Consider the following 16,256-nt stretch of genomic DNA (forward strand, 5'->3'; position numbering starts at 1 on the left):
TGTTATAGCCCGAGTGGACAATTCCAGTCAAAGGATACAACTACTTCATTGCGGCCCACCATTGCAATCGGATTTGAACTCCTTCTATAGAAATGTGGATTCTTGTCCAAGGTAACCTTTCTTAGGAAGGTGAAGGTTAAAAAAATGGAAAATAAAAAAATAAAAACAGCAAGGGAGGAGCAATTTCACTCAAATTTAAATTCTATGCTTCTTTCTTTTTCCTCAACAGAGTTCTTCTGGATTTAAATAGCTCAAATGTGCAGCTAAAAGATTCTGATCTTGGCATGTTTTTGATCCAGAAATAAATTTCATTCAAAATTTGGCCTTCTCTTGAATAAAAAATTAAGAACATGCATACCCTCTGCAAAAATTTAGGAACATGCATTCCCTCTAGAGGGTTAGTTGAGGTGGTGGTGGTCAGGAGAGTGATTTGGAATTGAAATTATTTACTGAAATGAAGCTCCCACTGTTTTTTCTAGCCTGATTTTGCCCTGAAGAAATGGAAGGAGGGTCTTACACGGGACTGGACTAGATGCAGCAAGTCAACTTTTAATCTCAGCCAAGAGAACTTATTGTGTGGTGCCGGATTAGACAATTCAGATGTTAGAATATATTGGGAAAATGAATAGGCTAATGTTCACTTTCAGCCTCCAGCTGCAATATTAATAATTTTAAATTCTACTGCAGTGGTTTATTTTATTGATACTACTATCCCAGCCAAAGCATCCTAACATCCTTTAGAAAGAAAGAAAAAAGATTATGGGTCAGTATATGATTCATAGCATCCTACTCTTCATATCTCTAGCCTTGATTCAAATAGTTATTTTAATCATGCCCATACATCTCCCGAATTCAATGTTCTTGTTTTAACATGGGTGTATATGCACACATGAAGACACAGAACTGCACCAGCAGATGGAAGCCATAGTATAAACTGTATATGAAACTTCTAATGCAGATGTTCTAAACACTTCTAAAAAGAGTTGGGACCAAATCACAACTTTCCCTGGGAAGGAAAACCCATTGGATTAAGTGGAGCCTGTGAAATAACAATTCAGGATCAGGGTTTAGGACAAGTATACATACACAAAATGCCATTAAAAGATCACTGGGGAAAAAAATCTAAAAGTAAATAATACTACTGAAAGTAAATAACATTGCAGAATATCTTAAAGCACTCTGAAAACTTCCCAGTTGTACAATGAAAATAACTTTGGCTAAATGCGCAATTTCAACTAAACCAAGAAATATTTTAAAGTACCTTCTCTTTTTTCATCCTGACATAGGGAACTCTTGATCCTGGCCATATCTGCTGCTCCACTGAACAGAGTGATTTACAATATGCAGGTTTACTCAGAAAGAAGTGTCTTTAGGTTCAATACAATTTATTCCCAGACAAGCAGGAAGAAGACTGCAGCCTCCAATTCAGCTGTAATCTCAAGTATGTTTACTTAGAAGCAGCTGGTCCTGGAATCAGACTTATTTTTAAGCAACTATGCATAGAACTGAAATGTGGAGTGAGGTTCCATGCAGAACAACTTGGAATTCCGCAGGCTGAACCTGAACCCTGTAGGGGAGAGTGCGTAAAGATGGAGACCTTTACATATTGTCTTGAGACTAAGACCTCGGGTAAAATCAGAGACTGGATTCCTAACTAATAATCCCACTCCCTCTTTTTCTGCTTGTTCTTTCAAACATTTTATACTAAAGACACCATCTTGTCTTTTTTTTAAAAAAAAAAAAAAAAACCAATACTTTGACAAGCTTTTTTTAAACACCAGACCTTGACAAGCATCCACCCTCCCTATACCAGGGCAAAAGTCTATATGTGGACTATCCATCTTTACATTTGGTATGTGTGCATCAAATCTGGATATGCAAATGATGATAGCAAAGCCATTCGTATAAATAGTCGTTTATTCAGAGGCAGCAAAACATTGGCAAAGTCTAGTAAACAGAGATTGTTTGTGGGACAATGCAGTTGGACCCAAAGGCGATAGTCCTACGCAGAGGAAAGAAAATGACTTCAACTTCTATTTGCTGGAGGTATCGCCTAGCTCAACTCCCAGCCAGAACAGTCTCCTTTGTTGCCTCCCTCCCAGAAACAGTGAAAAAGGATAGTAGGAAGTAAACAGTGGGCACCCACGTGCATTTTCATTCACATTTTTGACCAAATGTTTACAATGTGGAGCCATCACATAGAAAACCTTTGATACTTGGCCACTTTATCATTTCCTTTCAAGGGTGAGCTAACATACATACCACCAAGATTTAAGACTTAAAGCTCAAAGAGGATTCCCCTGCACTCAAACACACTCTCTCTCAAGTCAACTTTAGTTTGAACTAAACATTTGTCAAGAAGACATTAACATTACAAAGGATTTAGGCCAGTTCTGTTTTCTTCACACCTTCTGCATCCTCTTCAATTCATGGGTCTGAGGAGGGATGAGCTATAGAGTGGAGCAAAATTTGTCCCAACAGCAGCTCCCTTCAGAACATGTTTACTGGGAAATAGGTGTCATTGTGTATGGGGAAGGGGTGTAGACAGTGGAGAAGAGGGATTATAGCTTTCCTAGGGTGTTAATTTAACAGCCTTCCTCACCCTCATCCTGTTACTCAAACCAGACTTAAGAGCTTGCGGCTAACTGGCCTTTGCTGTGCCCCAATTCCTGGATTTGATTTCTGAACAAATATGATAGCATTAGGCATTGGATCTGTGGTCCTAAACAGGATTAAGTTTTAAAAAATATAGCTTTACCCAAGTGGCTGGACTACAACTCCACAGTTAAGTTGTTTGGAGGAGAAACAGTTTGTGCCTGAAAACACCAAAGAAATTTCCCTTGTTCTTGCCTTTCCCAGATTTTCTCCCGAGCAATCATATTGAGATCTCTTACTAAGGGAAGGACCCATTAGAATAAAGATTAAAAGATTAAAAGACTGTAGGCTGCTAAAGGCAGTGAGGACTTGCCTGCTAGTAAGTAGGCAAAGGTTTAAACTTCCCCAGGAACTGAGGCTGCCGGTTTCCTGCTCAGGCCAGAACAGGGCTGCAGTAGTGGTTCAAACCAGGCCCAACCTGAACTCTCCCTTCCTCCGGATTCAAACAATTGCGGGAGGAGAATTTTGAAAAAGACACAGAGACAATCCACCCCCAGTTAGCAGTTAGGTGGGCACTTTCAAAAAAAAAAACAAAAAAAACTTCAGAATTTAGACTTCAAGGGGGTTCGAAGCAGTCTTGCGCTTTGCTGGGCGGCCCGAAAAGGAAGGGAGACTCCCCCAGGTCCAAGAGGTTAAGGGTTTAGAGGTCATTCCTCCAGGCTGCAATACGGCTAATCGGATAGAAAATTTGTCCTCTGGATGAACCTGTTTCTACAGTTGAGCTGAACTTCAGTAAAAACAAAAAGGAAGAAAGAAAAGAGGAGCCAGAGCAAAGAAATACCTTTTGAGCCTCTCAACGTGGAGGCGTCCTTTCCCCCCTGAATGGACGGGGTGCTTTTTGTCATAGAGACAATGACACAAATAATGCCCAAATATCCATCTTTAATATCATGACGGGCACATATTCAACGGAAAAACCGGAACGAGCCAGCGCTGGAGGCTGAGGCTGAGACCAAGAAGAGGTTCATCTCAAAGGGGACAAAGGAAGGGCTCTGGCACGGAAAGAGAAAGAAAGGAAGAGCCTGCTAGGATCCATCCTAAATGTTTTAACATCCTAAACGTTTCCTATCCGCAAGCTTTATAATTTAACTACCAGGTTTATTCCCTTAAGATCCACTAATATTAAGTGTGGGTCTCTGAGATGTCCATTATATAGAGGGGAAATGTCCTTTTCTTTCCCTTTCCCTATTATTACTTTTATTGTTTTCCTTTAAATCAAGGAATGTGCTTAGAAATCAAACTGCCTGAAAAAAAGAAAAAAAAAAAGAAATGAGATGCCTGTAATGTTAGTGTGAGGTTCCTGAGTTCAAAACTTTTCCATCGATAGAATTTCAGATTGCAGATTCCTCTAAACATAGTGAATTTACTTGGGAATAAACATGCTTAAGCACAAATTGTAAATGTAAAGGGACTGTGAGTTTAATACTAGAGCCCGGAACATTTCTCCCTGCTTTTCCAATTAAAAATGGGCAGAATGGACACATTTGCTTTGTTCCTGTCATAAGATAAGCTTAGAAAGAATAAACAATTTTAAGAGGGGAGAAAAATCCTCCTTTATGTCACCATGGTGTGAGCTTAAATTTTTTTGGCAAAACCAAATTTTTTTCAAAGAAAAGAAGAAACAAAGAATACAAAAATCTTACTCATCTGTGCAAAAGACACGAATTTCTGCCAAAGTTTATCGTCACTTGTTCTTCTCTCAGTAAGAGCTGCCTTTATATTGAAAATCTGTTTAAAATATATCCTAGTTCTTGTATTTACATCTGAACCAAAAGAAAGCACTGGTCTTTCCATCCAAACCATAGAATCTACCCCTTCTCTATTTTGTTCTTTTGTTTTTAAAGCCCACACAATAAATTAAATCAAAAGAGGCTAGTAAAAAAAATAGTAATCTACGATGAACATAAAATAAATTTGAGGGTCATGAATCACATGGAATATTTACTACACTGGTGGGGGAGAGGCTTGGCTTTTGTGGTTGATTTAATCCACTTTCTCCCTCCTCTTCTCCTCTCCTCTCCTCCTCCTCTCTTGGATTAAAGTACAAGCCATGAACAAAAGGGAAAACATAGTCCATTTCAAATTTTAAAAGGTCCCAGTTCTTTCTCATTTCATCTGAAGAAAAAAAAAAACTGGAAAAAGATTTCCTATGTACAGAAACACCTGAAAGGAAAGCAGCAAAGGAAATCAGTTTTCAAAAACAAAATCCAAGCAGCGGGCCAGGAGGGAGAGCAAGATTTGTTTTTATCTCTGTTGATATTTTTGGTTTGATTCTTTTTTTTTCTTTTTCTAACTAACAAATAAATACATAGGCTAATAACAAATATCACCAATACATGAAAACAACCCGTTTCACTTCCTTGTTTAAAGATCTTCCTGAAAAGGTAGAGGAATTGGGTAAGCTTTTAATTTAAGGTTGTTTATTGAAAGTACTCAAAAGAAATGGAAAGGGAATGTTTGCCTGTTTTCAAGACAAAAGGTCAGGTTTGGATCTGCCCTGCTCTACAACCTGGAATGATGGAAAAACAGGCAAAAAACAGCTAGTCTCAAACACCCAAAACCCTTCCTGGTAGATCATAAAGGCAATTCCAAATGGTTTGTCTGCAATAGCGCCTGACTGTATGCTGCCAGGGGAATTTCATTTAAAAATATTAATTTGATTCATTTATGTTTTCCACATACATAGAGACAGACAGATATACAGTATATCATTTTCTCACCACCTGGAAGCAGAATTTGTTTGTTTGAATGTTTAAGTTGCCTTCCGTGACTCCTGTGGTCCCCGCAACATTTGTCTCCACTGTCTTAGAAAACAGGAGGCGACCCATTGGAAAGTTGTCAAGGGCTACACCTTGCTTTCCCTTTCACCAGGATGAGTATCTATGTGCTTGTATTTGGCGGCCTGCACTCTGGGCAGCCTCCCTTCCAAAGAAAAACCCCTGGGAGTGGAGGGAAAAAAAAAAAAAGGCTTGTTTCCAAGTTTCCTATAAAGTGGTCAAATCCGTTTGGTGTTCCTTGGAAACAGTTTGTAGGTGTTGGCTGGAGGCGGAGGACGAACTGGATGTGCGGCCTTTGGTGTTGGGGAGTTTGTGGTCTTTCTTCCACTTCATCCTTCGGTTCTGAAACCAGATCTTAATCTGCCGCTCGGAGAGACACAACGTGTGGGCGATTTCAATCCTGCGGCGCCTGGTCAAGTACCGGTTAAAGTGAAATTCCTTTTCCAGTTCAAGGACTTGCTGCCTGGTGTAAGCCGTGCGGGAGCGCTTTGGTTCTCCTCCTGTGTAGTTTGGATTTACTGAGAGGAGGAGGAAACACCAAAAAAAAAAAAAAAAAATCAGAGGAAGTTATTAACATCCTTCCTGCCCCAAATAATATTTGTAAACCAATTTATGATTTTCTCTTTCTTTCTCTCATTAGATTTACCAGGCTAAATAAACTCTCCTGGTTCTTGGAGGAGCCACTGCAAACTCTTCCACATTGGCTATTACTAGCAGATGGGCTTCTCATTCATTCATTCATTGCTTTCCTCTCTCTCTCTTTAGGTCCCAGAGTGGACTTCAGAAATCCTAGCCCCCTTTGTGAAAGAGAATCTCCTTCTGTCTCAGGCACATGGCCAAGAGGCCTATGTCATCCAAGCCCCAAACATTTAGGGCAAGAGTTAGTGGGCAACCTCGATTTCCACCTAACTTTCTCCTGATGGAACCTGGAAAGGCCTTTGGAGTGGTGTGGGGAGGGGGGTACAGAGAGAGAGACACGTGGAGAAGGAGGGATGGAGAAAAGAAAGGGAAGCTTACCAGAGTTAACGTGGACTTTCTTCATCCAGGGATACACCACGGCTGGCTGCTTGGCTGCTGCTGCTGCTGCTGCTGCTGCGGGTGACCCGTTGGGGCTTTTGAGATTTGGGTGCTGCTGGCTGCAAGTCCTGGGGGCAGGCACAGGGGCCGGGGGGCAGTGCTCCCCTTGCCCGGGGAAGGGCCCCGTCAGGCCGGACGGCTCCTGCCCGTGACCCCGCGCTTGCACCGCCGAGCCTTGGGCATTGCTGCAGCTGTAGGGCTGCTGCCCGCTGTAGTTTGGCCGCGCATAGAGTCCCTGGTGCTGGAAATCCGAGTCTGGCGAGGCGCCGTAGTAATCCGAGCCTTGCTCGGCTAGGTAGTTGTTCTGCAAATACTCCTCGCACGGGGGGAATTTGGGGTCCACGTACTTCGAGTTCACCATATACGAACTCATGGCCATTAATTTCGGAAGATGGAAAATACTAATTTTTTTTTCTCGCGCTGTCTTTTTTTTCCCCCCCCACCCCCCTTCCCAGAGAGCCCTCCTACTTGCTGTCAACTGAATAAAGTTAGGCGTCCACGTGACCGGCTGAGCCAATCGGGAGACGCGGGGCTTTGTCACCGGGGTTGGTGTGTTCCGCCACAATTTCCTCAAATTTCACCACATGAACCTAACGGGCAAATCAAGGGGACCCGCAGGTGATCCGAGGCTGCCCGCCCGCCCCCGCACACACGTTTACCAAGGAGATGCGGGTCCGTAAACCAACCCCCCCCCCCCGCCCCGGTTCCTCCGTCGATGGCCAGCCCCCAAAGCAGTGTTGGCCACCTCCGTCTGCCCCCTTTTCTCCCCTCTCCGCCCGCCGGCTCCCCCCGCCGCAGGTGAAGGGGGCGCCTTTTGTCTCCCCTGCCTTTTCTAACCTTGGGATGCCCTTCCCTGCCTTGACAAGGTAAGGCGCCGCGAGAAAAAGGCTCGTGTAGCTTTTGCAAGGGGGCAGTCAAATGGAAAGAAGGAAGGCGAGCGAGCGAGCGAGCGAGCGCCGGAACAGCCGGGAAAGGGCAGGAAGCCAGCATCAAACGCCCCAGCAACCCCGCCTCCAATGGACCTGGCTCGCCTTTGTGGCCGGGGTCAATCAAAAGTTACCCTCGTCTAGATGGAGCGGCGTGCAATTAGGCAATGAGTAACTCGCTTCGGAGTCCTGGTCCCCCCCAGCGTAAAAATCGGTTTGGGTCAAAACGCAACGCAAATCGGATGGCCCAGGAAACTATTCGGAAAGTTTGGAAGTTCAATTCTCTCTCTCTCTCTCCCCCCGCCCCCTCATTTTTGTAAAAACAATCAGACACGAAAGAGAAACAAAAGCAAACCCACACGTTAAGGGGGGGGGGGGGGGAACCTCTATCTAATAATCAGCTCGTTTGCAGAGGACATTTCTGCTACAGAGATATGAATGCTTTCCCGATATTAGTTTGAAAAGAAGGCACGTAAATGAAGAGAGAGAGAGAGAGAGAGAAAAATCCTCCGCCAATATCAACATTTTATTCACCTTTCACACACGGCCGTTGATATCGAAAGAGAAGGTTTTCAACCAGCCGGCTAGTCTTTTTCCACGTTCTTTGTACTGTCGGGGTGAGCATGTTTAAGATGGGATGTGGTACCAAAGGACAATTAAAATCTGACGAAGACCGTGGCTCCTGTTCTAGCGTGAGGCAGGGCATCTTTGCAGATCTTCTTTCTCCCTTTCCATCTCCTAACCATGAGCAGAAAAAGTGAAGTTTTTGCATCGACCATATATTCCCCTAGAATCGAATCTGTGACTACGTAAACACCACACAAATTCGGTTCTACAGGGTATATATAGACAACGTAACAACATTCTGGTCTCCTTTTCTGAAAGGCAGCCACACTGTCCTGTTTCCAGCCCTCTGACTTTCTTTCATCCAAGGAATACACACACTGGGTTCTGTTGGAGGAAAGACCTGGCATCATGGGTATGAAGGGAAGGATATGTATAATTTCACAGAAAAACGAATATTTTTTTTATAAAGGACAAATGATGTGAGAAGGAACAGAGAGCAGGACATCCTGATTTCTAAATTTACAGAGCTGAGCCAGTCTAACAGAACCGAGACTGTAGATACCTTCAGATTTGAATCGGGAAATGATTTGACAAGTTCAATTCCTCTTTGTAAAAAAGAGGAAGGTATCCAAACTAATAAACAAATCGTCTTTCATCGCCAAATAAAAGATGTTATACAAATGGAGAATCTCTTACAAGACAAACAGGTATTTAGCTTTGATTTTAATAATGGGGGGGAAGACTCTTTAAAAAAGAGAGAGAGATTCCATTAGTCTCTTAAAAGCAGAGAGGATCTGTTTAAAATAGATATGTACTTATATAGGCAACAAAAGCCCTGTCTTCTGGTTTTCAGACAGTTGCATTTATGCAAAGGGCAGGGCCGGAGGTCACCCTAAATCATTTACAAACATATCCCAGCATTTCATTATTTCTATTTTGTTGATAGCAGCATACTTGAGTCCAAAAGTTCACGCATTGTGGCTATTCAAAAATAATATAAAATAAAACAAATATCAGGACATGTAGGTGTATCTTTCAACAGTAAGCTCTTTTTTGTTTTATTTTGTTGAATTGTGAGGCAGAGAGCTTTTTATATCCAAAAGTGACTCTCTCTGTTGGAAACAGAATTGAACTGGATCTCTTAACAAATTTCTGAGTCCATATCTATTTCCAGCATTGGCTGAAAATGCATTTTAGTAGGGAAAATCAGTGGCTTCTCCTACCCCAACCCTTTTTTGCCTATTTAGTTAAAAAATAATGAAATATACTCAAGTAGCCAATTCTTTGCATGTTTTATGTGTGTGTGTGGTTTTGGAGCATAAGAGAAGCAACACCTTGGAAGGATCAGGTAGAAATCACTGAAAGAAACAAACAAAAAAAAAGAAATTGCCCCAATATTTTGTGCAATGGCACAGATTTTCATATTTGTTAGACGCTGTGACCTGCGTTTCACCTTATTGCACGACTTGCTCAGACAGGTCAAAGCCAAAGAGTTATTGATGGACAAAAGCGTTAAATATTCACCTCCTGCTCAACTGCCCATACAAACTCTTTTGATCCATCAGGCCTTTTTGTATGCTGGTTCATAATCAGTATGCTAAGACTAAGTTTAAGAAAGACTTTTTTTTTTTAAAGAAGTGGAAAGAAAGACAGAATGAAAGGGAGGTTTTAAAAAAGAAAATCAAAGAGTTATAGGGCTACAAAACTGATTCCCCTGCCCCCAAACAAGGGTAAAGCATACAGAGGTTTTATCTAGGGAAGAAAATTCAATAAATGTTTTTATTAGTGGTTTACAGCTCTCAAAACAATTCACAAATGGAGAGATACACAATACCATCACTTTGGATTTTTAAGAGCAGTAAGGTAAGCTTTTAAAAATCAAGAACGTATGTGAAAGAAACAGTCACTTCAAAGAATTATGTTTAGAAGCTGATCATTATAATGAGCTAATGTGTTTATTTTTTTCAAACAAAACAAGACAAAAACCTACAATGCATTGTAATTCTCAGTAGTTCAATTAACAGATTAATTCATTATGCCTCAAAGCCCTGCAATATTTAAGCAATCTCAACCTTGGTTTCACCTTCCTCCCCAACCTTTCTCTTTATTTTGACCTTACTTTTTTCTCTTCCCCTGTCTCTCTCTCTCCCTCCTTTATTTCTTGAAACAGATCCATCTTTTTCTCCTATTCTTTGTTCCTACACACTGAATGACAATTAACCAATTTTTTTCTAAATCCATCCACCAATAATATCACCTTTCCTCTTATAATCCATCATCCTATTGCCAAAAAAACCCACTTCATTTAATCAGGTTAGCATTTAGTTTCAATATTTTGGACTGCCTTACATCTTCATGCTTCTGATTCTAAGCATAGCGGCTAGGCATAGATGTTTTCATTGAAACCAACGAGCCTTATTTCCAGATATACTTCTTCAAGCTAAAAAAATATTCCCAGGTATCTTTAGAGCCGGTTATTTCCTTAGACAACCCCAAAGGCTGAGTACAATGTATTTTGAAGCCAAGGAACAGGCCAGATTTGCAAAGGGAGACACAATATAGCTTGAGCCAGTTAAAATGCTAATCCTGATCATTAACTGGAAAATATTGATGAGAGGCAGATTACGACATCTTACACCTGTGAAGCTCTGAAAATTACCTCCCTGGAAACTGCAATCAGCATTTTCAGTGACCTATCATCACAGAGCTGGAAAAGGATGGAAGAGCAAACTGATCAGCCCCCCCTCCACCCCAAAACTCTCAAGTACAAGTAACTTTAGAGAGACATTTCACTGCACAGCAAAGGTAAATGCCCTCTCTTTGTATCAGCAAAATGTACGAAGCAATATTTGGAAACCCAACAGGTTTAGCAAAAAGGAAGAGTTCACACTTACTGGAGCTGTCTTTCCATTGTCCCGAACCTGTTGTGATTAAAAAGAGAGAAAGAAAAAAAGGTGAAGAAATCCTCTTGAATGCAGTTGAATTGTTGCTGTATTTCATCACTGCTTCTGTTATTGACGATTTAGAAAATGTCATAGCTTACAGCTCTCCAGAAGAATTCTTGAACAATGTTGAAATCAGCACACCTTGTGCCTTATCCTGATGTTGCTTTTTCAAAAGGCATAAATAGGATAGCCAAATGATTTTTAAAAATAAAAATAAACACATCTCTAAAATTCAGTGAGAGCCACAGCAGTCCTGCTTTCTTTCCAAGGAGCACAGAGCAACTTTCCTTAAAACCATCACAGTGGTAGGAACTTCCTGAAAGACCCCACAGTCACCTATTCTCATATTATGGCAATCTTTAAATCCTCACTGGAAAGAATGTTATTCACATAAGTTAGAGCAAGTTGCTTACTTTAACCGCATTATCATTCTTGTCTTCCATCAATTCTATGTTATCTCCCACTCATTATTTAAGAAACAATGCATCAAAAACAAACAATTCTTTTCTTTTAAACCCCTTTGTAAGTTTTCATCCTTTTGTTTGCATTATTCCTGAAGAGGATTATACAAACGCGCGGAGACAAATTTAAGTGCGCAGCAATAATTGCTTAGCAGGAACTTTTAAATCTCAAGGGAGTCTCTCTTTTCCCACTCCAGTTTAATTCTAGATAACTACAGGCCAGCTTCTTGAATTGATGAAAATAAAAGAGTTGGCAATTATCCATTAGCTTTGTCCAACGAAAGCAACAACAAGAAGAGTAAAAGAAGAAATAAAATAAAATAAAATAAAAAGTGAGCCATCCATTGAGCTGTATCTAGTTCTTAACAGGAACAAATCTGATCCCGTCACTCCTTCGTGATTCTTGTATTCTACAATTTCAACGAATAGACCTGCCCGCATCCAAACGCGCGCTCCCAGGCAAAAAAACCATTCTTCTGTCTGGGGGAATAAGAAGAGACTTACTGTATAAGCTTTTCCCTGAGGGAAGAAGAATGAAGAACAGGGCTCTCCTTGGAGTTCAGTTTCAGCCAGAGGACTCCTGCTTAAACACTCTTTCTGTCACTGCTTCCAGGAACGAAAGCATCTGCACTTGTATGCTCTTAAACTAATTTATGGTGGGAATTATATTTTGGCTTGTCAACTTCAGGCCATAAAACAAAGTTTATTGGAATCACGTGCTTCGAAAGAGCCACTTAGGACTTATCTCGACGGAACAATAAATAACCTCCAGCTTTAAACTTTTATTCGCTTAAATAAAGAGAGCCCGCAAGAAGAAGGAGAAAAAGATCAAGAGAAGAAAGAGGGAGGGACGGACGGACGGAGTGGGTCGTTCGAAATTTAAATGGTTCAAAATAGCAAGGATCGCCGGGTGTGTTTGTGTTCGTGTATCCGTGCGGTAGGCCAGGATTTTAAAATAATTGTTTGGCAGCCAAACTGGTGGGTTGAGGAGAAAGAACATGTGAATTCCGTTGCAAATGAGTACCGATTCAAAGATTATTTGGATGAATATGCTTGGAGGTGAAATGGGAGGGAATTGGGGAGGGGGGATTTCTATAAGTCCACCCCATTTGTGAAACCCTCCCATCCCATTCTCTACCTACAACCACCCCATATAGACCCTTCACCTCAAGGCTTCCATTTACATATTATGGTGGGGGGGAGGGGGGGATAATCTCATTAAGGCTCACGAGTTTATTTAAAAAGTTAATGCTGGGCCCAGAAATGGTTCATATTCTTTCACCCTGTGGCATGAGGTTTTCTGCCGGCTAAGCAACTACCAGGAGTGGGTCTCTTGGAAAGAGAAGAGGTGGGCTTGAAATCTGCAAAAACCCGAGGCAGTATATTTCTGAATTGGGGGGATCGGGGTGGGTTAGACCAGTTGAAAAGACCATCACTCAGATGCTTCCAAGGGGGATGTGGTTCTCAGAGGCAGAAAACTGGGTGAACTGTTCTGAGGTTCTCCCTGGGGCATTTTGGGGAGCTGAACAGGAGGGAAGACCATGCAAGATTGTTTTTTTAAAAAAGCAAAAGGGTCAGGACTATTGTCTCCTTCCTCTGCCAGAAAACTTGGAGAGCTGGTGCTTTGGGGGAAGGCTGTAAAACAATAAAAAGTCCAGTGGAGAGGGAAAGTGGGAAGGTGTTGGGAGAAATGGAGGTTGGCAGTAAAAACCAAAGTGAATTTTAAAGGAAAGGAAGTTACAGGTCCTTCAGAAAGACCTGCTTTAGTAGGAAAAGCTTCACATCTTCCTTTATAAGCGTATCATTAAAAAAAAAAGAAACAAATTCTCCAGCTGGACAAGGCAATATTTGTGGGTGGAATAAGATTAATAATCGTGTCCCAAAATGAAACAGGACAATTACGCTTTGCCACTAGAAAAGGAGTAGGCCAAAGAGATTTGATTGGAGATGGCTTCCAGGGGCCTCCTCTTCCCACTGTTGCCTTGTGAACTCTCCCCAAGACCCCAACCTTAGATACATCCCCCACCTCCTAATGTGGACAGAGTGCCCTCCCTCAACAGGCTTTTAGTTCTGCAGGAGATATTCTGCATCATTAAGGGAAGCAAAAGGTTGAGGACCCCTTCAAGGCCCAAGGGTTATTATTATTATTTAACAGACATTTTTTTAAAAGATTGGTCTGGCCAGCATCAGCATGGGGAACCCTTCAAAAACGCGTGGTCATTTTTTTAAGCTTCCCCACCTACCATTCCTCATATATATGGGACCATATATTCTTACCATCCCTGACTCCTGGTTAGATTGTTGAGTAGTAGTCCAATATATTCAAAAAGACCCTGTTTAGAGTCAGCTCTCTTGAAAGAAGTAGATTGCCATGGGGAAAAGACTCCTTTTTGCAGGAATTCCAACATGAATGGATCCAAAATTAATCATGGATTTTGGTAGGTTTAAGAGTGACTCAGCTTGAATATTCTGGTTCCAAGGTATTCCAATTTATTATATTCCATTCCAGTGTTTCAGTCTTTTGGGAACAAAACAAGTTCACAGCCCCATCTGTTAAGTCCAGTTTTATTTTAGGAGGTATCTTAAGGAACACCATGAAACAAATGGTCAGAAGTTGGAAAGGGTAGATTCCCATGGTATTATAAAGTATTGCTCCGGTAATGTAATTTTCATTAATAAGATAATACCAGTCAAAAAGAAAAATCCATTTTGATTTTTAAGGAAATAAGACTACAACAATGCCTACCTGAAAATGTGAAACACATCTTTCAGAATAAGCAGGATGCAAAGCAATCTGCAAGGCTTGTATTCAGATCAGAACTCTTATCCCAAAATCATGTAGTAAAATAGGCTGATAGCAATAAATCCATTCAGTCAATAAACTCTAGAAAGTTGGTTAGGTGACCTCAGACCAACTGCCTTTCTCTAATCCTCCCAGCCCAACCCACCATAGTAGCTGTTGTGGGGAAAATAGGAGGCAGGAACATTAGGTATATTTGCCACTTATTGAGTTATTATATATAAAAAGGTGGGATAAAAAACTAGTAATAGTAATCTGTACCATTACTTAAGCATGAACAGATTTAGGTAAATCAAGTGGGCTCTTGTTGGTTGAAATCTGTACTTAGTTGTGCTTGCTTAATAATTCAAATGGCTAAGTCAAACAAACTTTTTAAAGAAAATAAACGGAATTGAAGCTAAACCTGTTTATACCCAAGGACTTCAGATGAAGTTTTACGGAAAGGTTTATTGTGGTCTGTGTCCCATCCTCATCCAAATCTTCCCAGAAACGACTTCAACCCTAACCCTAACCCCCCCTAACCTGGTAACTTTTTCAAATGTTTAAATACCTAAAACTAAAACAAACTGATGATGGCGAACACCCTTTCTCCGATCTCAGCCTGTCATTCATTCTCTGTTTCTGTCTTTTTCTCTATTGTTAGATGTAAAGAAGGCTCAAGAAAAGGATGACTTCTGTATCCAATGTATGCCTACCATCTGGAAGAAAATCCCTGTAAGGTGTCCTGCAGAAAGGGATGGAAATGGAGACCATTGGATCGATTGAAATGAATGGGACTTGCTTGCAAATAAAGGAAATAGAAGAATATAGGTTTAGAGAGTTGTCTGCTTGGAGTTTAGGAAAATATCATGGCATGGAGATTGGCTTCCTACCTGTATTTTGTCAATATTTTAGTACTGCATTCAGCTCTACTGTAACCCAAGATATTTGGAGGACACTCCATAACACAAAAATTAAAAAAGCAAAGAGCCAAATGAAATGAAAATAATAGAATTAAATTTGATCTTACATAAAGTCAAACCACTGAAGTCAATGTCTCTTCAGTTGATCCCTACTTCAATACTACTGACTTTAATAAGTTTTGTCCTAATTTTTGAAACACATTCCCAGCTTGAATCCTGCAAATGGAGTTTGCACACCCTCTCACTATGGGCAAAACCTCAGACTGGGAGATCACATGGCCTTTATGTTTCTTGATTCCATAACCCAGACTATTGTGGTCATATAACAGTTAAAAAACTGGTTCCCATATAATCAGTAAACTGAGATACAGGAAACTTTGTACTGCAGGTTTTAAAATCCCTTTCATAGGGACTTTGAGGCAGGATTTCTTGACATTCTTAGAGAGGAAACACATCAAAGCTTCAATATAAATCCCAAATAGGCTTTGTTCAATTCAGAATACAAAGCAAACCTCCAAACCTTATTTTCAGGAGAAAAACAGAAGATGAAAAGTGGATCTGTGGCCTTTCAATCATTGCTCCCCCTAGTCTCTTAAATAGTGCCTTTGGGCACCAAAAAATTAACAATGTGCCTTAATAAAATGGCAAACCTAGCTATTTATCACCCCAAATGTTTTAACCGTGTTATTGAATCAGAAAATAGTTCTGAAGACCAAAGTTTAATTCTGGGGGTATATTGCCATCTTTAAATGGATTGTAAACTTCCACAATCGGCCTCTCTTAAGTAACACAGCTTCTGCTTGCTTTATGCACTTAGGAATTGGATTGCTACTGCAAACATCCCTACTGAATTGGAATTATACAATTATAATCTAGGAGGTGTGAAGGATATCTGTGTAGTTCTGGAAAGTCTGAACTACGGAGATGAACCATGATGGATCTTCATTTGGACATTTATCAAATGTGTGGCAAGCATTTGGTAAAGGTGATTTTGGCCCCATGGAAAATTTGCCTAAGTTGCTTTTGGTATGGTTCATATTGCATGCCTTTCATGGTTTGTGCCATTAGAATGTTAAGCTAAGACTAAAAAGATGTCTGCCCTTTATTAAAAATTGTCTTTATCTATGTGGGAGCATCCTTGAGATA

At 40.8% G+C, this 16,256-nt stretch overlaps 1 protein-coding gene across 1 annotated transcript; it reads right to left on the bottom strand.

Moving 5' to 3' along the window:
* Positions 1-1,899: 1,899 nt before the first annotated feature.
* On the bottom strand, positions 1,900-7,121 carry HOXD4 (homeobox D4). Its single transcript, XM_026677670.2, has 2 exons — positions 6,450-7,121; positions 1,900-5,950 (listed from the first exon to the last, which is right to left on the bottom strand). Exons 1-2 carry the CDS (start codon positions 6,886-6,888, stop codon positions 5,640-5,642), a joined length of 750 nt encoding a protein of 249 aa, XP_026533455.2. The 5' UTR covers positions 6,889-7,121; the 3' UTR covers positions 1,900-5,639.
* Between the last annotated feature and the right edge of the window lie 9,135 nt (positions 7,122-16,256).

The sequence above is a fragment of the Notechis scutatus genome, chromosome 1 (assembly GCF_049901735.1).
Source record: "Notechis scutatus isolate UNSWTSFEM ecotype Mainland chromosome 1, rNotScu1.2, whole genome shotgun sequence".
NCBI lineage: Eukaryota > Metazoa > Chordata > Lepidosauria > Squamata > Elapidae > Notechis > Notechis scutatus.

What these genes read in the sequence shown, in the direction of transcription:
- HOXD4 (XM_026677670.2), bottom strand. Translation starts at nt 6,888, where the DNA reads ATGGCCATGAGTTCGTATATGGTGAACTCGAAGTACGTGGACCCCAAA. An exon ending in GAAAGTCCACGTTAACTCTG is followed by an intron (nt 5,951 to 6,449) that starts GTAAGCTTCCCT and finishes TCCTCCTCTCAG; the next exon opens with TAAATCCAAACTACACAGGA.